General features: G+C 42.7%; 1 protein-coding gene and 1 pseudogene across 1 annotated transcript; both read left to right on the forward strand.

Moving 5' to 3' along the window:
* Positions 1-8,838: 8,838 nt before the first annotated feature.
* Positions 8,839-11,393, forward strand: LOC121393394 (annotated as a pseudogene).
* An 846-nt stretch (positions 11,394-12,239) lies between these two features.
* LOC121393389 (extended synaptotagmin-1-like) lies at positions 12,240-19,550 on the forward strand. The gene is made up of 17 exons (XM_041561843.1): positions 12,240-13,611; positions 14,343-14,384; positions 14,882-15,016; positions 15,106-15,179; positions 15,266-15,335; positions 15,419-15,508; positions 15,642-15,697; positions 15,867-15,987; positions 16,530-16,691; positions 17,267-17,349; positions 17,455-17,503; positions 17,602-17,691; positions 17,780-17,884; positions 17,995-18,066; positions 18,341-18,427; positions 18,563-18,709; positions 18,890-19,550. Exons 1-17 carry the CDS (start codon positions 13,396-13,398, stop codon positions 18,923-18,925), a joined length of 1,635 nt encoding a protein of 544 aa, XP_041417777.1. The 5' UTR covers positions 12,240-13,395; the 3' UTR covers positions 18,926-19,550.
* The last annotated feature ends 5,297 nt before the right edge of the window (positions 19,551-24,847 follow it).

Raw genomic sequence — 24,847 nt, forward strand, 5'->3', positions numbered from 1 at the left:
TACTGTAAATGATAAGGATATTAGAAGTCACTGAGGGGTTGTTCTGTGACCATATAAAGGCACAAGGCTGCAGGCTGAGTTATACAGGGAACTCTGAGTATCACTCATGTATTATAAGGGATAATGTACCCCCTACTGTAAATGATAAGGATATTAGAAGTCACTGAGGGGTTGTTCTGTGACCATATAAAGGCACAAGGCTGCAGGCTGAGTTATACAGGGAACTCTGAGTATCACTCATGTATTATAAGGGATAATGTACCCCCTACTGTAAATGATAAGGATATTAGAAGTCACTGAGGGGTTGTTCTGTGACCATATAAAGGCACAAGGCTGCAGGCTGAGTTATACAGGGAACTCTGAGTATCACTCATGTATTATAAGGGATAATGTACCCCCTACTGTAAATGATAAGGATATTAGAAGTCACTGAGGGGTTGTTCTGTGACCATATAAAGGCACAAGGCTGCAGGCTGAGTTATACAGGGAACTCTGAGTATCACTCATGTATTATAAGGGATAATGTACCCCCTACTGTAAATGATAAGGATATTAGAAGTCACTGAGGGGTTGTTCTGTGACCATATAAAGGCACAAGGCTGCAGGCTGAGTTATACAGGGAACTCTGAGTATCACTCATGTATTATAAGGGATAATGTACCCCCTACTGTAAATGATAAGGATATTAGAAGTCACTGAGGGGTTGTTCTGTGACCATATAAAGGCACAAGGCTGCAGGCTGAGTTATACAGGGAACTCTGAGTATCACTCATGTATTATAAGGGATAATGTACCCCCTACTGTAAATGATAAGGATATTAGAAGTCACTGAGGGGTTGTTCTGTGACCATATAAAGGCACAAGGCTGCAGGCTGAGTTATACAGGGAACTCTGAGTATCACTCATGTATTATAAGGGATAATGTACCCCCTACTGTAAATGATAAGGATATTAGAAGTCACTGAGGGGTTGTTCTGTGACCATATAAAGGCACAAGGCTGCAGGCTGAGTTATACAGGGAACTCTGAGTATCACTCATGTATTATAAGGGATAATGTACCCCCTACTGTAAATGATAAGGATATTAGAAGTCACTGAGGGGTTGTTCTGTGACCATATAAAGGCACAAGGCTGCAGGCTGAGTTATACAGGGAACTCTGAGTATCACTCATGTATTATAAGGGATAATGTACCCCCTACTGTAAATGATAAGGATATTAGAAGTCACTGAGGGGTTGTTCTGTGACCATATAAAGGCACAAGGCTGCAGGCTGAGTTATACAGGGAACTCTGAGTATCACTCATGTATTATAAGGGATAATGTACCCCCTACTGTAAATGATAAGGATATTAGAAGTCACTGAGGGGTTGTTCTGTGACCATATAAAGGCACAAGGCTGCAGGCTGAGTTATACAGGGAACTCTGAGTATCACTCATGTATTATAAGGGATAATGTACCCCCTACTGTAAATGATAAGGATATTAGAAGTCACTGAGGGGTTGTTCTGTGACCATATAAAGGCACAAGGCTGCAGGCTGAGTTATACAGGGAACTCTGAGTATCACTCATGTATTATAAGGGATAATGTACCCCCTACTGTAAATGATAAGGATATTAGAAGTCACTGAGGGGTTGTTCTGTGACCATATAAAGGCACAAGGCTGCAGGCTGAGTTATACAGGGAACTCTGAGTATCACTCATGTATTATAAGGGATAATGTACCCCCTACTGTAAATGATAAGGATATTAGAAGTCACTGAGGGGTTGTTCTGTGACCATATAAAGGCACAAGGCTGCAGGCTGAGTTATACAGGGAACTCTGAGTATCACTCATGTATTATAAGGGATAATGTACCCCCTACTGTAAATGATAAGGATATTAGAAGTCACTGAGGGGTTGTTCTGTGACCATATAAAGGCACAAGGCTGCAGGCTGAGTTATACAGGGAACTCTGAGTATCACTCATGTATTATAAGGGATAATGTACCCCCTACTGTAAATGATAAGGATATTAGAAGTCACTGAGGGGTTGTTCTGTGACCATATAAAGGCACAAGGCTGCAGGCTGAGTTATACAGGGAACTCTGAGTATCACTCATGTATTATAAGGGATAATGTACCCCCTACTGTAAATGATAAGGATATTAGAAGTCACTGAGGGGTTGTTCTGTGACCATATAAAGGCACAAGGCTGCAGGCTGAGTTATACAGGGAACTCTGAGTATCACTCATGTATTATAAGGGATAATGTACCCCCTACTGTAAATGATAAGGATATTAGAAGTCACTGAGGGGTTGTTCTGTGACCATATAAAGGCACAAGGCTGCAGGCTGAGTTATACAGGGAACTCTGAGTATCACTCATGTATTATAAGGGATAATGTACCCCCTACTGTAAATGATAAGGATATTAGAAGTCACTGAGGGGTTGTTCTGTGACCATATAAAGGCACAAGGCTGCAGGCTGAGTTATACAGGGAACTCTGAGTATCACTCATGTATTATAAGGGATAATGTACCCCCTACTGTAAATGATAAGGATATTAGAAGTCACTGAGGGGTTGTTCTGTGACCATATAAAGGCACAAGGCTGCAGGCTGAGTTATACAGGGAACTCTGAGTATCACTCATGTATTATAAGGGATAATGTACCCCCTACTGTAAATGATAAGGATATTAGAAGTCACTGAGGGGTTGTTCTGTGACCATATAAAGGCACAAGGCTGCAGGCTGAGTTATACAGGGAACTCTGAGTATCACTCATGTATTATAAGGGATAATGTACCCCCTACTGTAAATGATAAGGATATTAGAAGTCACTGAGGGGTTGTTCTGTGACCATATAAAGGCACAAGGCTGCAGGCTGAGTTATACAGGGAACTCTGAGTATCACTCATGTATTATAAGGGATAATGTACCCCCTACTGTAAATGATAAGGATATTAGAAGTCACTGAGGGGTTGTTCTGTGACCATATAAAGGCACAAGGCTGCAGGCTGAGTTATACAGGGAACTCTGAGTATCACTCATGTATTATAAGGGATAATGTACCCCCTACTGTAAATGATAAGGATATTAGAAGTCACTGAGGGGTTGTTCTGTGACCATATAAAGGCACAAGGCTGCAGGCTGAGTTATACAGGGAACTCTGAGTATCACTCATGTATTATAAGGGATAATGTACCCCCTACTGTAAATGATAAGGATATTAGAAGTCACTGAGGGGTTGTTCTGTGACCATATAAAGGCACAAGGCTGCAGGCTGAGTTATACAGGGAACTCTGAGTATCACTCATGTATTATAAGGGATAATGTACCCCCTACTGTAAATGATAAGGATATTAGAAGTCACTGAGGGGTTGTTCTGTGACCATATAAAGGCACAAGGCTGCAGGCTGAGTTATACAGGGAACTCTGAGTATCACTCATGTATTATAAGGGATAATGTACCCCCTACTGTAAATGATAAGGATATTAGAAGTCACTGAGGGGTTGTTCTGTGACCATATAAAGGCACAAGGCTGCAGGCTGAGTTATACAGGGAACTCTGAGTATCACTCATGTATTATAAGGGATAATGTACCCCCTACTGTAAATGATAAGGATATTAGAAGTCACTGAGGGGTTGTTCTGTGACCATATAAAGGCACAAGGCTGCAGGCTGAGTTATACAGGGAACTCTGAGTATCACTCATGTATTATAAGGGATAATGTACCCCCTACTGTAAATGATAAGGATATTAGAAGTCACTGAGGGGTTGTTCTGTGACCATATAAAGGCACAAGGCTGCAGGCTGAGTTATACAGGGAACTCTGAGTATCACTCATGTATTATAAGGGATAATGTACCCCCTACTGTAAATGATAAGGATATTAGAAGTCACTGAGGGGTTGTTCTGTGACCATATAAAGGCACAAGGCTGCAGGCTGAGTTATACAGGGAACTCTGAGTATCACTCATGTATTATAAGGGATAATGTACCCCCTACTGTAAATGATAAGGATATTAGAAGTCACTGAGGGGTTGTTCTGTGACCATATAAAGGCACAAGGCTGCAGGCTGAGTTATACAGGGAACTCTGAGTATCACTCATGTATTATAAGGGATAATGTACCCCCTACTGTAAATGATAAGGATATTAGAAGTCACTGAGGGGTTGTTCTGTGACCATATAAAGGCACAAGGCTGCAGGCTGAGTTATACAGGGAACTCTGAGTATCACTCATGTATTATAAGGGATAATGTACCCCCTACTGTAAATGATAAGGATATTAGAAGTCACTGAGGGGTTGTTCTGTGACCATATAAAGGCACAAGGCTGCAGGCTGAGTTATACAGGGAACTCTGAGTATCACTCATGTATTATAAGGGATAATGTACCCCCTACTGTAAATGATAAGGATATTAGAAGTCACTGAGGGGTTGTTCTGTGACCATATAAAGGCACAAGGCTGCAGGCTGAGTTATACAGGGAACTCTGAGTATCACTCATGTATTATAAGGGATAATGTACCCCCTACTGTAAATGATAAGGATATTAGAAGTCACTGAGGGGTTGTTCTGTGACCATATAAAGGCACAAGGCTGCAGGCTGAGTTATACAGGGAACTCTGAGTATCACTCATGTATTATAAGGGATAATGTACCCCCTACTGTAAATGATAAGGATATTAGAAGTCACTGAGGGGTTGTTCTGTGACCATATAAAGGCACAAGGCTGCAGGCTGAGTTATACAGGGAACTCTGAGTATCACTCATGTATTATAAGGGATAATGTACCCCCTACTGTAAATGATAAGGATATTAGAAGTCACTGAGGGGTTGTTCTGTGACCATATAAAGGCACAAGGCTGCAGGCTGAGTTATACAGGGAACTCTGAGTATCACTCATGTATTATAAGGGATAATGTACCCCCTACTGTAAATGATAAGGATATTAGAAGTCACTGAGGGGTTGTTCTGTGACCATATAAAGGCACAAGGCTGCAGGCTGAGTTATACAGGGAACTCTGAGTATCACTCATGTATTATAAGGGATAATGTACCCCCTACTGTAAATGATAAGGATATTAGAAGTCACTGAGGGGTTGTTCTGTGACCATATAAAGGCACAAGGCTGCAGGCTGAGTTATACAGGGAACTCTGAGTATCACTCATGTATTATAAGGGATAATGTACCCCCTACTGTAAATGATAAGGATATTAGAAGTCACTGAGGGGTTGTTCTGTGACCATATAAAGGCACAAGGCTGCAGGCTGAGTTATACAGGGAACTCTGAGTATCACTCATGTATTATAAGGGATAATGTACCCCCTACTGTAAATGATAAGGATATTAGAAGTCACTGAGGGGTTGTTCTGTGACCATATAAAGGCACAAGGCTGCAGGCTGAGTTATACAGGGAACTCTGAGTATCACTCATGTATTATAAGGGATAATGTACCCCCTACTGTAAATGATAAGGATATTAGAAGTCACTGAGGGGTTGTTCTGTGACCATATAAAGGCACAAGGCTGCAGGCTGAGTTATACAGGGAACTCTGAGTATCACTCATGTATTATAAGGGATAATGTACCCCCTACTGTAAATGATAAGGATATTAGAAGTCACTGAGGGGTTGTTCTGTGACCATATAAAGGCACAAGGCTGCAGGCTGAGTTATACAGGGAACTCTGAGTATCACTCATGTATTATAAGGGATAATGTACCCCCTACTGTAAATGATAAGGATATTAGAAGTCACTGAGGGGTTGTTCTGTGACCATATAAAGGCACAAGGCTGCAGGCTGAGTTATACAGGGAACTCTGAGTATCACTCATGTATTATAAGGGATAATGTACCCCCTACTGTAAATGATAAGGATATTAGAAGTCACTGAGGGGTTGTTCTGTGACCATATAAAGGCACAAGGCTGCAGGCTGAGTTATACAGGGAACTCTGAGTATCACTCATGTATTATAAGGGATAATGTACCCCCTACTGTAAATGATAAGGATATTAGAAGTCACTGAGGGGTTGTTCTGTGACCATATAAAGGCACAAGGCTGCAGGCTGAGTTATACAGGGAACTCTGAGTATCACTCATGTATTATAAGGGATAATGTACCCCCTACTGTAAATGATAAGGATATTAGAAGTCACTGAGGGGTTGTTCTGTGACCATATAAAGGCACAAGGCTGCAGGCTGAGTTATACAGGGAACTCTGAGTATCACTCATGTATTATAAGGGATAATGTACCCCCTACTGTAAATGATAAGGATATTAGAAGTCACTGAGGGGTTGTTCTGTGACCATATAAAGGCACAAGGCTGCAGGCTGAGTTATACAGGGAACTCTGAGTATCACTCATGTATTATAAGGGATAATGTACCCCCTACTGTAAATGATAAGGATATTAGAAGTCACTGAGGGGTTGTTCTGTGACCATATAAAGGCACAAGGCTGCAGGCTGAGTTATACAGGGAACTCTGAGTATCACTCATGTATTATAAGGGATAATGTACCCCCTACTGTAAATGATAAGGATATTAGAAGTCACTGAGGGGTTGTTCTGTGACCATATAAAGGCACAAGGCTGCAGGCTGAGTTATACAGGGAACTCTGAGTATCACTCATGTATTATAAGGGATAATGTACCCCCTACTGTAAATGATAAGGATATTAGAAGTCACTGAGGGGTTGTTCTGTGACCATATAAAGGCACAAGGCTGCAGGCTGAGTTATACAGGGAACTCTGAGTATCACTCATGTATTATAAGGGATAATGTACCCCCTACTGTAAATGATAAGGATATTAGAAGTCACTGAGGGGTTGTTCTGTGACCATATAAAGGCACAAGGCTGCAGGCTGAGTTATACAGGGAACTCTGAGTATCACTCATGTATTATAAGGGATAATGTACCCCCTACTGTAAATGATAAGGATATTAGAAGTCACTGAGGGGTTGTTCTGTGACCATATAAAGGCACAAGGCTGCAGGCTGAGTTATACAGGGAACTCTGAGTATCACTCATGTATTATAAGGGATAATGTACCCCCTACTGTAAATGATAAGGATATTAGAAGTCACTGAGGGGTTGTTCTGTGACCATATAAAGGCACAAGGCTGCAGGCTGAGTTATACAGGGAACTCTGAGTATCACTCATGTATTATAAGGGATAATGTACCCCCTACTGTAAATGATAAGGATATTAGAAGTCACTGAGGGGTTGTTCTGTGACCATATAAAGGCACAAGGCTGCAGGCTGAGTTATACAGGGAACTCTGAGTATCACTCATGTATTATAAGGGATAATGTACCCCCTACTGTAAATGATAAGGATATTAGAAGTCACTGAGGGGTTGTTCTGTGACCATATAAAGGCACAAGGCTGCAGGCTGAGTTATACAGGGAACTCTGAGTATCACTCATGTATTATAAGGGATAATGTACCCCCTACTGTAAATGATAAGGATATTAGAAGTCACTGAGGGGTTGTTCTGTGACCATATAAAGGCACAAGGCTGCAGGCTGAGTTATACAGGGAACTCTGAGTATCACTCATGTATTATAAGGGATAATGTACCCCCTACTGTAAATGATAAGGATATTAGAAGTCACTGAGGGGTTGTTCTGTGACCATATAAAGGCACAAGGCTGCAGGCTGAGTTATACAGGGAACTCTGAGTATCACTCATGTATTATAAGGGATAATGTACCCCCTACTGTAAATGATAAGGATATTAGAAGTCACTGAGGGGTTGTTCTGTGACCATATAAAGGCACAAGGCTGCAGGCTGAGTTATACAGGGAACTCTGAGTATCACTCATGTATTATAAGGGATAATGTACCCCCTACTGTAAATGATAAGGATATTAGAAGTCACTGAGGGGTTGTTCTGTGACCATATAAAGGCACAAGGCTGCAGGCTGAGTTATACAGGGAACTCTGAGTATCACTCATGTATTATAAGGGATAATGTACCCCCTACTGTAAATGATAAGGATATTAGAAGTCACTGAGGGGTTGTTCTGTGACCATATAAAGGCACAAGGCTGCAGGCTGAGTTATACAGGGAACTCTGAGTATCACTCATGTATTATAAGGGATAATGTACCCCCTACTGTAAATGATAAGGATATTAGAAGTCACTGAGGGGTTGTTCTGTGACCATATAAAGGCACAAGGCTACAGGCTGAATTATACAGGGAAATCTGAGTATCACTCATGTATTATAAGGGATAATGTACCCCCTGCTGTAAATTATAAGGATATTAGAAGTCACTGAGGGATTGTTCTGTGACCATATAAAGACACAGGGCTGCAGGCTGAGTTATACAGGGAACTCTGAGTATCACTCATGTATTATAAGGGATAATGTACCCCCTACTGTAAATGATAAGGATATTAGAAGTCACTGAGGGGTTGTTCTGTGACCATATAAAGGCACAAGGCTGCAGGCTGATTTATACAGGGAACTCTGAGTATCACTCATGTATTATAAGGGATAATGTACCCCCTACTGTAAATGATAAGGATATTAGAAGTCACTGACCATATAAAGGCACAAGGCTGCAGGCTGAGTTATACAGGGAACTCTGAGTATCACTCATGCATTATAAGGGATAATGTACCCCCTACTGTAAATGATAAGGATATTAGAAGTCACTGGGTGGTTGTTCTGTGACCATATAAAGGCACAAGGCTACAGGCTGAATTATACAGGGAAATCTGAGTATCACTCATGTATTATAAGGGATAATGTACCCCCTGCTGTAAATTATAAGGATATTAGAAGTCACTGACCATATAAAGGCACAAGGCTGCAGGCTGAGTTATACAGGGAACTCTGAGTATCACTCATATATTATAAGGGATAATGTACCCCCTACTGTAAATGATAAGGATATCAGAAGTTATTTTACACCACCAGACATGCCCCTGGGCACAAGCCTTACTATAGAAACCCTCTCATGTTTGTTGTGCAATATGTAGAGGTGTTGGAGCAGTGTGTGACAGTCGAGTGTGATTTCATGTCGAGTCCTTGTCCCTCCCAACTCCTCCTCCTGTCTCACTCCAGTATCAGTCTTCCAGGAGACACACAGTAAACTCCACTCTGAGCAGCAAGACCTGTTTATCCCATTGCACAAGTCACTTGCTTTCTCTCTCTTGGATCCCATCCACCTCCCCAGCAAATTAAGGGCTTTATTACATAAGCTGCTCAGGTGCCGAGGATGATGGACCTGCTCAATACCAGGAACCAGAACTGCTGGAAGGAGATGATTGAGAAGGAAACGGCCTCCAGGATGTACTGGAAGCTGAGATACAAACAGGAGCATCCACAGAACTTCCAGGAGAAGAGTAGGAAGAGGAAAGAAGGGTCTCTTCCTAATATTAGGACCACCCTGCTGCCGCCTATTCATGTCCCCAGGAAAGCAGAAGTGTAGGAGCCGGCCTGTGGCCTCCCAGAAGAAGGGGAGTTGGGGGAGATGAGAGTTGCCTCGCCGCACACCTCCAGTTTACTCTATGATGGCTTCTCCAAGGAGGGCAAAGGCAGGTCCCTGTATCTGAGGAAGAGGAAGGAGTTTATCCCAGAGGAGAAATATCCTCATCCAGTTCTGTCCTCCTGGGAGTATGGCTGGAGACTAGGTATGTACAGAAAAACTCTTAGTGGGACATTCACTAAGATTCGTAGGTCCGCTTCGCCGCACTTCACCAGGCGTATTGTCGCCAGCGCTCCGTATATTCACTAAAATCCGAAGTTGCGCTCAGGGGTAGCGTAAGGTTGCGAAGTTGCGCTAGCGTTAATTCGCCAAGCAAAGCGAAGTTACGCTAGCGATGGTTAATTTGCATACGGCGCCAATTTCAAGTTACAATGGAGGAATATGTAGCAGAACTACACAAGTCTGGGAAACCTTCAAAACAGCAAATAAAATTTTTATTTTGCCCTACACATGTGCCCACTGTATAGTTAAGGTGCCATGAGTTAGGAAATGTAGGGGGGAAGGAGGGGAGCCCCAAAATATTTTTAGATCTTTTTCAGCCTATCACCCATAAAAAATGAAAAAACGCCAGCGTTTTTTGGGATTTAGAAAAATTTTTAACTTTTTTTGAAGCAATCCCTATCTACTCTATTGCGCTTCGCCTGGTCTGAGGTGGCGTAAAAGGTAGCGTTCACAATCATTCGCGCGTTAGTGAATTTGCGTAGTTACGTCCGTTGCGCAAATTCGCCAGGCGTAAGGGTGCGAAGTAACACTAGCGAATTTACGCCAGCGTTTGTTAGTGAATCAGCGAATTACCGAAAATGCCCAACGCTGGCGAATTCACGCTAGCGTTAGGCGCTTCGGCATTTAGTGAATTTGCCCCTTAAACTTGTCTATCCTGCCTGTCTATAAAGTGAAAAAATAAATAAATCATAATCAGTGCAGGTTGTATTGTTTAAGGTTATACTTACTGTCTCCATCTTGTCCCACTGTCTCCATCTTGTCCTACTGTCTCCATCTTGCCCTACTGTCTCCATCTTGTCCCACTGTCTCCATCTTGTCCTACTGTCTCCATCTTGTCCCACTGTCTCCATCTTGTCCCACTGTCTCCATCTTGTCCTACTGTCTCCATCTTGTCCCACTGTCTCCACCTTGTCCTACTGTCTCCATCTTGTCCTACTGTCTCCATCTTGTCCCACTGTCTCCATCTTGTCCTACTGTCTCCATCTTGTCCTACTGTCTCCATCTTGCCCTTCTCTCTCCACCTTACCCTGCTGTCTCATATTGCTCTGCTTTCTTCATCTTGCCCAACTGAATCCTTCTTGTCCTACTGTCTCTCTCTTACTCTATTGTCTCTCTTGTCCTAGTGTCTTCTTATTGTTCCTCTGTCTCCATCCTACTGTCCTACTGTCTCCATCTTGTCCTACTGTCTCCATCTTGTCCTACTGTCTCCATCTTGTCCTACTGTCTCCCTCTTGTCCTACTGTCTCCATCTTGTCCTACTGTCTCTCTCTTGTCCTACTGTCTCCATCTTGTCCTACTGTCTCCATCTTGTCCTACTGTCTCCATCTTGTCCTACTGTCTCTCTTGTCCTAGTGTTTGCATGCAAGTCTGTCACTATTGTGTCCTACAGTTTGCTATATATGCCAATGCACACTCTTCCTACCTACAACTCGGATGCTGTATTAAGGGCCCCATGTGACTTAGGGCCCATCATTATTTGAAACCCCTAAGACAAGTGCTGGCCTGAACACTCCCATGTCAATGACATCTAATCTTTCTGTTGCAGATGATATGGTGAACGAAGTTAAGTCTCCGATCCATGGAAGGTGCAAGATTGTGAGAGATACATTTTATAGCAGGAATGGCGTTGTTTCTTATCCCCAATACACCGACCGGATGCTCTGAATGTGCCGGTGATTTCCATACTTGTGTTTTACAGTCACTGTGTATGTGCTTGATGAGACCCCAGGCCCGGATTTGTGGAAAGGCCACCAAGGCCCGGGCCTAGGGCGGCAGGATTTTAGGGGGGCGGCATGCTGCCCAACCTCACCCACATTGGTTCAAAAACACTGGGGATGCGCTGGAGAGACAATCATTTATTTAATTCCCCGTGCGCCAATCCCCATTGCTCCTGTCCCCCTGGAGGCGACAGGGGTGACGAACGGTAGTGGGCCTAGGGGCGCCCCCTATGTAAATCCGGCCCTGTGAGCCCCAGGAATGATGCTGCAATGAATTGTATAATAAACCCAATGGACTTTAGCTGCTTATTTACCTGTGTCTTGTCAATGTCATGTTTTTGTGACGCCCTCTAATCTCCAAGGTTATAGAACTACAGATCCCAAAATGCAGTGCAGACCCCGTAACCCACCCCAATATTTCTGTGCCAAATTTTATTGGCCAGTCGTTGTTAAAGGATAAGTAAACCTTTAAAATAAGTGAATGTAGAACTTTATACTGAAAATAATGATTGCTTTATTATCTGTTCATGCATATGCTTATATATGAATGTAAAACTAAAGAGGGGGCTATTCTTAGCACTTTTGTCATTTATATTTGTAATTTATTTTCTTTTTACTCCAAGATATTAAGGGGTACATGTGCTTTTAATATGAATGAATTTTGTTACAACAGCGGCACCAATTCATATTAAGAGTACATGTATCCCTTAATATCTTGGAGTAAAAAGAAAACAAATAATGAATGTAAATTACAGAAGTGCTTAGAATAGAACCCTCATCAGTTTTACATTCACTTATTTTAAGGGAGCTAACACGCGGGAAGATTTGGGGAGATTTAGTCGCCTGGTGACTAATCACCTCTTCTGCGGGGATAATCTCCCGATCTGCTGTAATGAGAAAACGCCAGCGCCTATGCACTCGCGTCGTTTCGATTTCCGAAATCACCCAAAGTTTCCTCGTGAGGCAAATTCGGGTGACTTTGGAAATCTAAGGGACCCGCTGCAGGACTCTTATCTAAAGGTTTACTTATCCGTTAATGGACCTCAACTGCCAAAATGTACAGTTATAAACTTAGGGACTGTTACTGCTGAATTGTGCTTAGTATATTAGTAACATTATGGCTCTGAATGAGCAACTGATAATTCCTCCACCAAGTCCCATGTTACAGTTATTTCATTTGCCAGAATGTGTTATTAAACTATTTGGGTGTCACAGTTTGCAGAGAACAGAATTGTACTTTGTTACTGTAACGGTCTCCAAGGCAACAGGGCAAAGGGTTAATGCATCATTCCCGGAATGTGTCCAGAAACAGGAGCCATAATGAGATGTATTGTTGCCACGGCAACCAAATTGTCCTGAAATGAGTCGGTATTGTCATTGTGATGGGACCTGAGTAATGTCACCCCTTGTGCAACTATATTCATATATTCTGTGTAACTTTCATTATTACGTTCATTTAAAAAAAAAAAAATCTCAAGTGTTTGAACTATAAAATAGTGGGAATATTGAAAATAAACGTTCATTGACTTATATAGACATTCACCAGGTTTTAGTTGCTGAATTTATTTTATTTGCATTTTTGAGATTTAAAAAAAAAAAAGAAAAATTCCTCAGATCAGGACAAAATCATATTACAGATAATATATGCTGCTATTGAGTTTGCAGGAGGCATTATGATGTCATCAGTTTGAGTTTGCAGGAGGCATTATGATGTCATCAGTTTGTTTTGCATTGTCTCCCTGTGAAAACAGCATCCATTATGACATCATCGCTTGGGATGACATAACAATGGGTAATTTGATCTGCTGACTCTGTAACCATGGCAACACCATTGTGAGGTCATAATGATGAAAACAGGCTTTAACAGCTGTCAGGTGTTTGCAGTCATTCTGAGTTAGGAGTTCGAGGAGGAAGGAGCTTGCTCTTTATTCCTTGTTCTTTTAACTCAATTTTTTTAAAATGTCCGAAAATATATTTTTAAATCATTTTTCATATACGAAATGGATCATTACCCTATTATTAGGCTTCTCTGCTGGAGTTTTGGACGTCAGCTTTTTTTATATAATTATGGGAATAGTGATGTGGATCTTGTACAGATGCTGGAAGCCAAGTACTGAGCCATCAGCAATAAAGTGTCAGGACAAAGCCAAGGAACAGGCAAAGGTCCCACACAAGGTAAGTCTCACCCCATTACTGATAACACAATACAGGCATTAGCAATGGAAATTCATTCCATTTTACAACTGCAGATTCTCATTTATTCAATTTATCATTTGAGAAGCTGCCGTCCCAAAAGCTTTGATTTAAGAGCAGACATATTGTGTGGCCGTTGGGTTGAGATTTCTGGTCAGTTGGGTTTTAGAGAGGCCAAATGTTGATAAAGTTCCTTTGGTAGAGAGTATAAATAGCAAATATACAGGGCCTTGTCATGTACATGTGTGTATATATATATATATATATTAACTGGGAATTGTGAGCTCATCAGGCCAGCCCTGGTTGTATCCAGTAAAATGCCATAGACTTGGTTACTTCTCCCTCCTCCTCTCTCACTTTACAAAAACTCAACTGTTTATGAACGTTCTTCTTTACAAATATAATGTTGCAATGTGTTAAAGGAGAAGTAAAGTGGTTTAGCACTTGTTGAGCCAAATGTTCGGTACCCCCAAGTGAGAGACAGAGATCAGAAAGGGACAAACAGACTTTTACATGAAACTTTGAACCCAATGAAGATTTTTAGTGGCTGTAAATTGGGATCTTCCTCAGAATGACATTTTCTCTAATGATGCAAAAACTATTTTAGATGGAGTTTCCCTTTAATTCATCACTTTATTTAGAAATGAGGGTCACATGTGATTCTTTACATTATTTTATTAGAAACCTAATTTGCTTGTGCCTCTCGTTTGCAGGTCACTGACCGAGAGTTTGAGAGACTCCGGTACCTGCAAGTGGTAAGTGATATACCGGCACTCTTTAACTGGATCTACATGTGTGTCTGTGTGTGTGTGTGTCAGTGAGTGTGTGTGTGTGTCAGTAGTGTGTGTCAGTGAGTGTGTGTCAGTGAGTGTGTGTGTGTCAGTGAGTGTGTGTCAGCATGTGTGTGTCAGCATGTGTGTCAGTGAGTATGTCTGTGTATCTCAGTGTGTGGGTCAGTATGTGTGTCAGTGAGTGTGTGTGTCTGTGTATGTGTGTGTGTCCGTGTGTGTGTCTCTGTGTGTCAGTGAGTGTGTGATGTGTGTCTGTGTATATGTCAGTGTCTGTGTGTCAGTGTGAGTGTCATTGAGTATCAGTGTGTCTGTGTGTGTGTGTGTCAGTGTGTCTGTGTGTGTGTGTGTCAGTGAGTGTGTCAGTGAGTCAGTGAGTGTGTCAGTGAGTGTGAGTAGGAGTGAGCTGCTGAATTCTTGCCTTACACTAACGTGAGCCACTTCTGTTCTTTTCATCCCGGCAGTTAGTGAACAATTCGTGGCCGTACATAACAAAATATCTGGAGAAATTTCTAAGATGGAGAATTCAGCCGCTGATCAGATCCCGATTTAAATATTTAACCAATTTTCACTTCTTTGATATTGATTTTGGCAATAAGGTAAGTGTCCCGTGTATTTAATTGTCTCTCATGTTGCTCAGTGATTTCCCATCAGACCCATTGTAACCCATTGTGTGACTGTTCCACAGGCTCCACAGGTGACTCACATGAGAGTTCAGTCTGATCCAGAGAAGAAGCAGATTCTCCTGGATCTCAAAATCAGGTCAATATTGTCTCCTTCCCAACCTGTGTATAAGCCTCTCTTTAATCTTCCTTCCCACTCACTGACCGTTTGCTCCTCATTTACAGTCTCAACGCAGCGGTGATGGTTAATGTTGGAATATCTAAGACTATCATGGCCGGAGTGAAGTCTGTGAAGGTAAGTGACCCTCATACTGACCTTCTACATGTGCCCATGTGTTGCCCTTGAACATATAATCAATGTCATTTCTCCTCTGACAGCTGGAGGGAACATTACGAATAATTCTGGCTCCGCTGATACCAGACGTGCCCTTTACTGAAGCCGTGAACATTTACTTCCCTCGGCGGCCGGTGAGTCCGTATTATAAGGAGTTGCTTCGTGCAGCTATAAATATATATATTTCTCTATAAATACAATTAGTATCTCCGAGATATTCTATTTTCTTATTAACCCTTACACCATCGATCTTCCTTTTTTTTGCAGGTGTTACATCTACAGTGGACAGGACTCACCAACCTGCTTAATATTCCCGGTCTTCAGTAAGTGACTAGATTTATATATATTTATATACTAGTGATTCTCTGCCCGTCCTTTCCCACACTTTAGTCTTTAGTCCCAAAATCATTGTCCTTTATCCCTCCTCTTATATTTCCCTCCCATTGTACAATGATTCACTTATTAATGCCCTTCTCTCTCTGCCTCCTGCAGCACCATGACAGAAAGAATGATTGTGGACCAAATTGCCAACTTCATGGTTGCGCCAAAATTTTTCACTCAGCCCCTGGCAGCCAACTTTGACATGAAAAATCTGCCCTTCGCGGATCCCTGGGTAAGAACCAGTATTTCTCTTTCACGACTGTGGGCTCCTGTCCCCCTCTGTTTCCCTGTACAGACTGGTCGGACTGTCCAGGGCCCCCTCCGGACCCCTACCACTACGCCGCACATGCGCAAAAGAAGCTGCACCAGAGATGCACAAAAGGAGCTGCGCCACACACATGCAGAGAAGGAGCTGTGCCACACGCATGCACAAAAGGAGCTGTGCAGCACGCACGCACAAAAGGAGCCACACCACACACATGCACAAAAGGAGCTGTGCCACACACATGCACAAAAGGAGCTGTGCCACATGCATGCACAAAAAAGAGCAGCGAGAACGCGCCACAAATTATTTTTTTTTGCCCAGGAGATCGGAAGAGGGGTTCTGGTCTAGCATGAGGGCTGGGACCCACCAGGTTTTTTCCTGGTGTCCCACCGGGCCAGTCCGACCCTGTGTACAGAGATGTGGGGGGAGAGTGTCATTCAAAGTCTATGGGAAGTGACTGTTCCCACTGAGTTTATATTCTATAGTCTGACATTTTGTTTTACTTGTAGAACGCACTTCGGATTCATGTATTAGAAGCAAGAAATCTCGTTGCAAACGACTTCTTCTCCAAGAAATCAGACCCTTTTGTAGTTGTGCGCGGAGGAGGCACAGTTGGGAAAACCAGGGTCATATCTAAGAACCTCAACCCGCAGTGGAACCAGACATTTGAGGTACCGCATCCCCCCAGGATTTACTTCCACATAAACCCACATTTAGGGGAAGATTTATCAAAGGTTGAGGTGAATTTTTGAATTCCAAAAATTTCAATTTCGAGCTTTTTTATGTGTACTTCGACTAGGGAATCGCCCAAATTCAATTTGAAAAAAATTGGAAAATTCAAATATCTAAATTTATCATGTGACTTCAACCTTTTGCCATCTAAAACCTGCCGAATTACTGTTTTAGCCTATGAGGGACCTCCTTAAACCTATTTGGAGTCAATTTGTGGACTTTGAAAAATGAAAGTTATTTTGGGGGAAAACTTTGATCTGAATTTGATCGTACGATTTGAATTCCCCGAATACAGACCTATTCGTATAAAAACAGACCTAATTAGGCCAAAAAAAAAACTTTGACTTAATTTCGGTTGGTCTTTATGAATTCGAAGTAGAAGAATTGAAATTTCGACCCTTGATTAAAGTGATCCCAGTTTATTTTGTGTATTTTATAGGTGTGAATAGACGTGTGCCACATGCAGCAGATATTCCCGTATCTAATGTCACCTCATTGTATGTTTTATCCCCAGATATTATTTTCAGATTTACCAGGGCAGGAGATTGAATTTGAGGTTCTGGACAAAAATGTTCAGAGAGATGATTCACTGGGCAGGTGAGTATTTCTCTTTGTATCAGGGTCTGGGCTTCCATTTATTTTATCTTTATTTCATCTTTTAATACATATACTGATTTTCCTTTTCTCTTCCCCAATGTCCAGCTGTAAAATTGCAGTTCCACATGTGCTAAAGAAGAAATTCATTGATAAGGTAAGTGAATGCAGCCGCCTCCCATGCTGATATAGTGTAATAATCATTCAGTGATTTCCCCTGTATCTGATGGAACTTGTGCTTCTCTCCCCCTGCAGTGGATCCGGTTGGACAATGTGAAGTCTGGGGAGCTCCATATCAAGGTGGAAACTCTCAAACTCTTTTCAGACCGTGACAAGCTGCAGAAGGTAAAGTCTCTGTTCCTTCTTATCTGACTAAATGGGGAAAGGTTGGGCTCTTTTGCCCTTTAATCCATCTACTTTGTTTGGTTTCCAGGTGTTAAATCTGAACAAAAGGCCGCGGCCCCCTAAGAGTGAGGAGTTGTCATCAGTTGCCCTTTACACCGTCATCCAAAAAGCCAGGGGTCTGCCAGTGATACGGGTGAGTCACAAGTGATGCCTCTCTCTTGGGCACATAATAGTGTAAATCTTCTTATATGAATCTCTCCTGTATTATTCACCTTATTAATCACATCTGTTCTTCTCTAACAGCCGAAGAAATGCAAATTAAACCCACTGGCCACCGTGGAAGTGTCAGTGACAGATACAGTCAAGAGGACGGGGGTAAGTCGCACATAACAGTGTCCAACCACACAAGGGTTTGGTCTCAAGTTTGTTTGTTTTCACATAAATAATGGGGTGAGGGGTAGGGGCATTTATTTGGAATGATCACTTAGTGCACCATAGACAGTAAAGCAGTGACATACTGTTGTTAGCTGATTGGCAATGGGCAATACCTGATTAAACAATAACACGGATTAAAGCATTAAAACACCAATAATAATTAGCAGACAGAACCAGTTCTCATTTAGAATATCTCTAATTGTTCTTTTTCCAGGCCCAAATAAATTCCGGAGAGCCAGAGTGGAAGGAGAGGTTACAATTCCTCATAAAGGACCCACGCGGCGAGAGAATGCAACTAAATGTGAGTATAAATGTCCTTCCCTTATTGGATCCTTTACTCCTGCAGATCTAGATTGGGGCTTTGCACCTTGTGTGCTGGTTTTGTGTTTCTCTGTCTCCTTCCTTACTGGGTCACTTATACGTGTTCTTTTCACAGGTACTAAATCAGCGCAACAAGGTTCTGGGACACATCTCTGTTTCCCTATCAACACTCATGGCTGCCAAGGATATGACCATGGAGGGCTGGTTCCCTCTTGAGTCCACAGTAAATAACAGCGAGATTTGGCTGAAGCTGCAGCTGATGGTAAGTGACACATGCTATTTACAATAAGGTTCTACCCTTAAAGGGACACTGTTATAATAGTAAGTTGTCTAAAAGGGGAGGATGAGATGTAGAATAAGATTACATTATAGCACATAAGAGAATGGCATTTGTCTCTGCCACAAGTTTTCTTAATCCATTGCTGATTGTTTCTTCCCTCAGATTCTTGCCCCTCGCATTTTTCATGTGAAGCGATAGAACCAGAAAGAACTTCCAGAACCCAAATCCTGGACCAAGGAGGAACTGAGGAGGATGAAGAGGAGAAGGAGGAGGAGGAGGAGGAGGAGGAGGAAGGAGGAGGAGGATTTAGCACAAAGATGAAGCTTTCAGCTTGAGGCAAAGGAGGCTCTGAAGATCCTTGCCCTGATGGACCTTCTGCATCAGGATAAAGGGACCTTCTCTAGCCCTGTGGCAAAGGAGGGTCTGAAGACTCTTAGCTACCTTTTTTCCACCCAAGAATTAAAAAGTATCAAAAGCATTGACTATAAATATAAGCAATTAAAAAAAATAAAATTATAAAATGAGTGAGCTTTATTAGTGACTGGGCATAAAGAGGCAGAGTAGGAAGGTTAATTATTTGAAACCATAAAAAATACACAGCTACTTAAAATAAGTCAATGTACAACCATCTAAAATCATGTTTAATGGTGAACTTTCCCTTTAAGGCCATAGGCAGTGACACATGGGAATCACTTGAAAGGGGAAACCTACAAATTTTAATCCATGTGTCTTGGGTCTAAGATGGGTCTATATTCTTTAAGTTGCCCAGTCTGGGAGCCACCTACCTACACACGTGTGGCTGATAGAGCTAATGATTGGCTCTTTTTTTTTGAATTCAGGTGTGGTTTATTGAACTCAATTTACAAGACATACAATGCAATACATCACATCATCACATTTGGTTATACATAAAAATAAAAGTCGTTGCCAAAGGCACAATCTGTAGCATAAGCAATTCTTCACTTAAAACATAGCACGACAGTGACCACAGGAATTGCATAACAGTGTACCACATTCTACAGAATAACAGAGATCCACTAGTCTTGTACCCAATCCAGCCATTTATCCCAAATTTTGTTAAACTTCTTAGTGCTACCTCTCTTTTTGTAAATCAAGGCCTCTAGGTTACATAGAGATTTAACCTCCTGCCTCCAATGTGCTGAGGAAGGAGGTAGGGCATCCTTCCACTTCCTTGTGATGAGCTTCCTTGCTAAAAATAAACCTTCCTTTACAAAGAGAGCTTGTAAGAACGTAAAGACATCATTGAGGCCTATGCCAAAAAAGCAGGTTTTCACTGTTCTTGGGAGTGTGGTTTCCATAATCGCATCAAGCGTGTCAAGGATCTCAGACCAGTATAAAGCAAGGACCGGACAGTCCCATATCATATGGGTGAGGGAGGCATCAGGAGCACGGCACCTGGGGCATTCTGAGGAGGATTCAAGAAAGATACGGTGCAACTTAGCCGGATAGTAGTATGCCCTGTGAATTAGGTACAACTGTATCATTCTATCTCTATAGTTGACGGAGACTGTGGTAGGAGAGGCCACCAGTTCCTCCCACTCCTCATCCTCAAACACCCCAACTTCACTCTCCCACTTAACTTTCAGGGACAATAGAGGTTTATTGAAATGTGCAGTGTGCAATCTCGCATATAGCTTTAATATAATACCCTTCGTGGAGCCCTGCGAAAGGCAGTCAACCAAGCTATAATGAGCTAACTGAATTGGTTGCTGTCTGTGCTGATAGGACAGGCTCTGCTGTATTTGAGTGTAGCGTAACCACTGGTGCGGAGGTAGGTGAAAATCTTCCTGCAGCTTATCAAACGGGACCAATTTCCCTTCATGCCAAACTTCACCTATGGTACGAATCCCGCACCGCGCCCAAATAGGATTTTTGCCCAGCCTAGCAATGCCCGGAAACCAAAAGTTTTCCCAGAGTGGTGTCTGGGGAAGAAATTTGTCAATCATGGCAATTTGAGAGGCTTTCCCCCAGATTGTACGCATGAAGGTCAGCACTTGATTTGGGTATTTCATCGGCCGTGGTTTTTTAATGAGAAGCCACTGGAATGGGGGGAATGAGCCACCCAGTATTAGCCTATGCAGTTGATAAAGAGTCTGGTGAAAGGATTCTCCCACCCACACCACTAGGTGACTTAGCTGAGCAGCCAAGTAGTATAGGAAAATATTCGGAAAGGATACCCCACCTTGGAATTTGTCCCTGGTAAGTGTACTTAAACTCAATCGAGGGCGGGTGCCCCCCCAAATCAGTCGACGAAAGCTAGAGTCAACTTTGGCAAAAAAGGACTTTTTAATCCAAATCGGAGCTTGGAGAAGGATATATGTCAGTTTAGGGAGAAGAATCATCTTTATGAGCTGTATCCTACCCATAGGGCTTAAAATCAAGGATTCCCACGCTTTAATTTTCTTTTCTACAGTTGACAGCAGGGGTAGAACATTAGAACTATAGTAAGCAGAAATAGGCAGCTTGACCACTACTCCCAGATAAGTAAATTGATCAACTATTGGAAAGGGAGACTGCGGCTCTTCTCCTTGCATAATTGTGCCATCTACTAGCAGTATGCTGGACTTTGCTGCACTAGTGACCAACCCGGAGAGGCGTGCAAATTTCGTTGTTACCTCTGTTAGACATTGTAGGGATGGCCCCATATCCCCGAGATATATCAAGGTGTCGTCAGCATAGAGCTGAATCCTCTCCTCCCTATCTCCAAGGCGCCACCCTTGAAATTTATCATGTATTCTGATTGCTTGCGCAAAGGGCTCCATGGCTAGGGCGAAAAGGAGGGGAGACATCGGGCAACCCTGTCTCGTACCCCTTTCCAGAGGGAACTGTGTTGAGGGTATGCCATTTACTATTAGGGCCGCTCTAGGCGAGTAATACATGAGTCTCACCCAATTAGTAAATGAGGGCCCAAAATTAAACTGCTTCAAAACGGACCACATATAGGGCCATTCGACCGTGTCAAATGCCTTTGTGATGTCTAAGACAGCCACTGCCCTCTGGCCGGAGTTGTCATGTGTAGTGGCAAGGTTCAAATACAGCCGTCTAATATTGAGAGCAGTTGACTTCCCCTGCATAAACCCAGTCTGGTCTTCTGCAATAACAGTGTGGATGACCTTATTGATCCTATTCGCTAGTACTTTTGCCAAAACTTTTATATCAGTTGGGAGAAGATTGGTCTGTAGGCATCCAAATGGGTAGGGTTTTTACCAGGCTTCTGTAACAAAACAACAGAGGCCTCATACATGGAAGGAGGAAGGTGTCCCCCTTGAAAAGCATACTGTAGCATTGATAGTAAATAGGGCCCAATACTCTCCTTAAACCTTTTGTAAAATTCGATGGGGAGGCCATCAGGGCCAGGTGCCTTCCGGCATGGAAAGGAGTCTATAGCATCATACAATTCTCTCAAGGTTATTGCCTCCTCTAACAGGGTCTTATCCGCCTGGGACAACCGTGGCAACCCAAGGCTAGTTAAAAAGTTTTCTCTCTCCTCCACTGACGTAACATTGGTAGATTTGTAGACTTCAGTAAAGTAAGAGGTCAGTAGGTCCTGAATTTCACTGGGTTGAGTACACAGTAGCCCTTGCTGGTTTTCTAGTTCTGTTATTACAGGCGTGGGATTATCAGCTCTAGAGACATATGCAAGAAGCTTACCCACCCGCTCCCCGTGCTCAAAAAAAGAAGCCTTAGTAAACAGTAATTTACGTTTAGCCTTAGCCGAAAGATAAGTAGAGTAAACTGATTGGGCAGATTGGAGGTCTTTGTAGTGCTGTGGGATAGGATTGTTGACTACTGCATTTTCACAATCAGCAACTTTACTAGCTAATGCGATCTCCTCTAATTTAGAAGTGCGTTTAACTGCCGTGATTTCACTATGAAAGACCCCTCTCATATAGGCTTTAAAAGTGTCCCAGACTACAGATGGATCAGCTGTGTCCACATTTACCGCAAAAAATTCTCTCATAGTACCAGCAAGCCTCTCATCATCGTCAATAATCTCCAACCAAATTGGGTTCAAGGCCCACCTCTTCCTTTCACTTGCCTGAGGGGTGTGCCATGTAGCCATTAGGGGGGCATGGTCTGAAATGCCCCGGGGCAGGTATACTATATCCTTAAGTCCAGCTAGGATCCCTCCCGTCAGGAAAATAAGGTCAATGCGTGATAAGGTTAGGTGTGAGGTAGAAAAGCACGAATATTGAAGCTCTGTAGGATGGAGAAGTCTCCAGCCCTCTACTAGACCTAGTGCCTCAATTAGACTGGCTAAATTAGTAGGAGGTGGAGTTGTCTGCGGAGGCTGCCTATGTAACCTGTCAAGCTGAGGAGAGAGGACCGAATTGAAATCCCCAGCGCAAATAACTTGAGCGTGTGGGCGAGCAGTAATAAATGGAATAAGGTGGTGGAGGCATTCATCCGAGTACAGAGGGGGAATATACAGGTTAGCTAAGATTAGCTCTTTGGCTGCTATTTGGCAATGGAGAAAAACAAATCTGCCTCTAGGATCAATTTTAACAGTGTATGGCCTAAAGCACACTGATTTTTTTATTAAAATAGACGTGCCAGCTGTGTAAGAGGAATAAGCAGAGTGATAACTCCACCCAATCCAAGGTTTCTTTATAGATTTTACCTTATTACCCATAAGGTGAGTCTCCTGTAAGAATACCAAATCTGGATTACGTTTTCTGATATAATCCATGGTCAGCCTACGCTTGATTGGGTCATTAAGACCCCTCACATTCCAACTTAGTAATGAAAGACTCATTGTACACCTTTGTGAAAGCAGTAAACAGCATATGGGGCAAAAGCTTGCTGCTGGGTACGTGGACAAGCCCCATCTAACAATTGTATAATAGCAAAACCTTCATAGCCTATCACTCCAAATGTGAAATTGAGTCAACTTCCATCTTGTGTCATATCACCTGAATTAACCTCATAGTTTAGAACTTCCCCATGAAACTTCCCCCTCCCCTTCCACCCACCCCCAACTTTGGGTAGAATTTGTCCCTCCAACAAAAAAGAAAACATTAGCAGTACCGAGGGTGGCAGACCTGCTAGTCCCTTGTATAGGGGTTGTGGCTTAACTAGCAACACTTCCCATTTACCCCCTTCTCCAGACCTTTCACAAGCACCCGCTCACAGTGCTATAACTCTTACCACATAACAGCACCCAAAACAGATAATAAACGTTGAGTCAATTGAGAGTCCATGTAAATCCAACATCCGGGAGGTATCCTTCAGAAACGGAACAGTGGATCAAGTATCCGGCAGGCAGTTCCACAGTGAAAACTTTCAAAAAACCAAGACAACGGGTATTCCCAACTGTTGTTCAGATGCAAGGAAAAAACAACCAAAAAAAAACCAGAAGGAAAAATCAAGCAGCCAAAATCCAGGGGGAATAAAAGGGGAGGAAAAGAGAAAAAGAAAAAAAAAAAAAAGGGGGGGGGGAAAGGGGGAAAAAAATCCCAATGGCTCCAGCGAAGATACAAAAAGGACCAAAAGAAAAACCAAGGGGTGTCAACTAAGACATACAGAAGGAGAATGTCCGCAGCACCGATTCCAAGGACCGTAGAAGAGGGAATACAAGGTGTCCGGTCACTGGGATACAACCGCAAAGCGGCCTAATGCCTAGAGTCCAGCCAGTTATTCAATTCCAACGGAGAGGTGAAAAAGAGTGATTTGCCATCCACTATGACTCTCAGCCTGGCGGGATAAAGCATGGCGTATTCCAGTTTAGCTTCTCTGAGCCTCCGTTTCGCCTCATAGAACTTAGCACGCTGTTTCTGCACCTCGGTTGAGAAATCAGCGTATATAGAAATGTTGTGCGCTTGAAATTGTAGTTGGCCTTTAGTGAGAGTTATTCTCAAAATGCTGTCCCTATCACGGGCATTCAGAAGCTTGGCAATTAGCGGCCTGGCGGGGCCCCCGGGAGGTGCTGGGCGAGAGGGGATTCTATGAGCCCTTTCTATAACGAAGGTGGAAGAGAGGTTAGACTCACCCAGTGACGCCTTTAGCCAGTGTTCTAGGAATTGTTCCGGAGCATCACCTTCCACACGTTCAGGGAATCCCACAAATCTGAGATTGTTTCTTCTCAGCCGGTTCTCTAAA

This window comes from Xenopus laevis, chromosome 4S, assembly GCF_017654675.1.
Source record: "Xenopus laevis strain J_2021 chromosome 4S, Xenopus_laevis_v10.1, whole genome shotgun sequence".
Lineage (NCBI taxonomy): Eukaryota > Metazoa > Chordata > Amphibia > Anura > Pipidae > Xenopus > Xenopus laevis.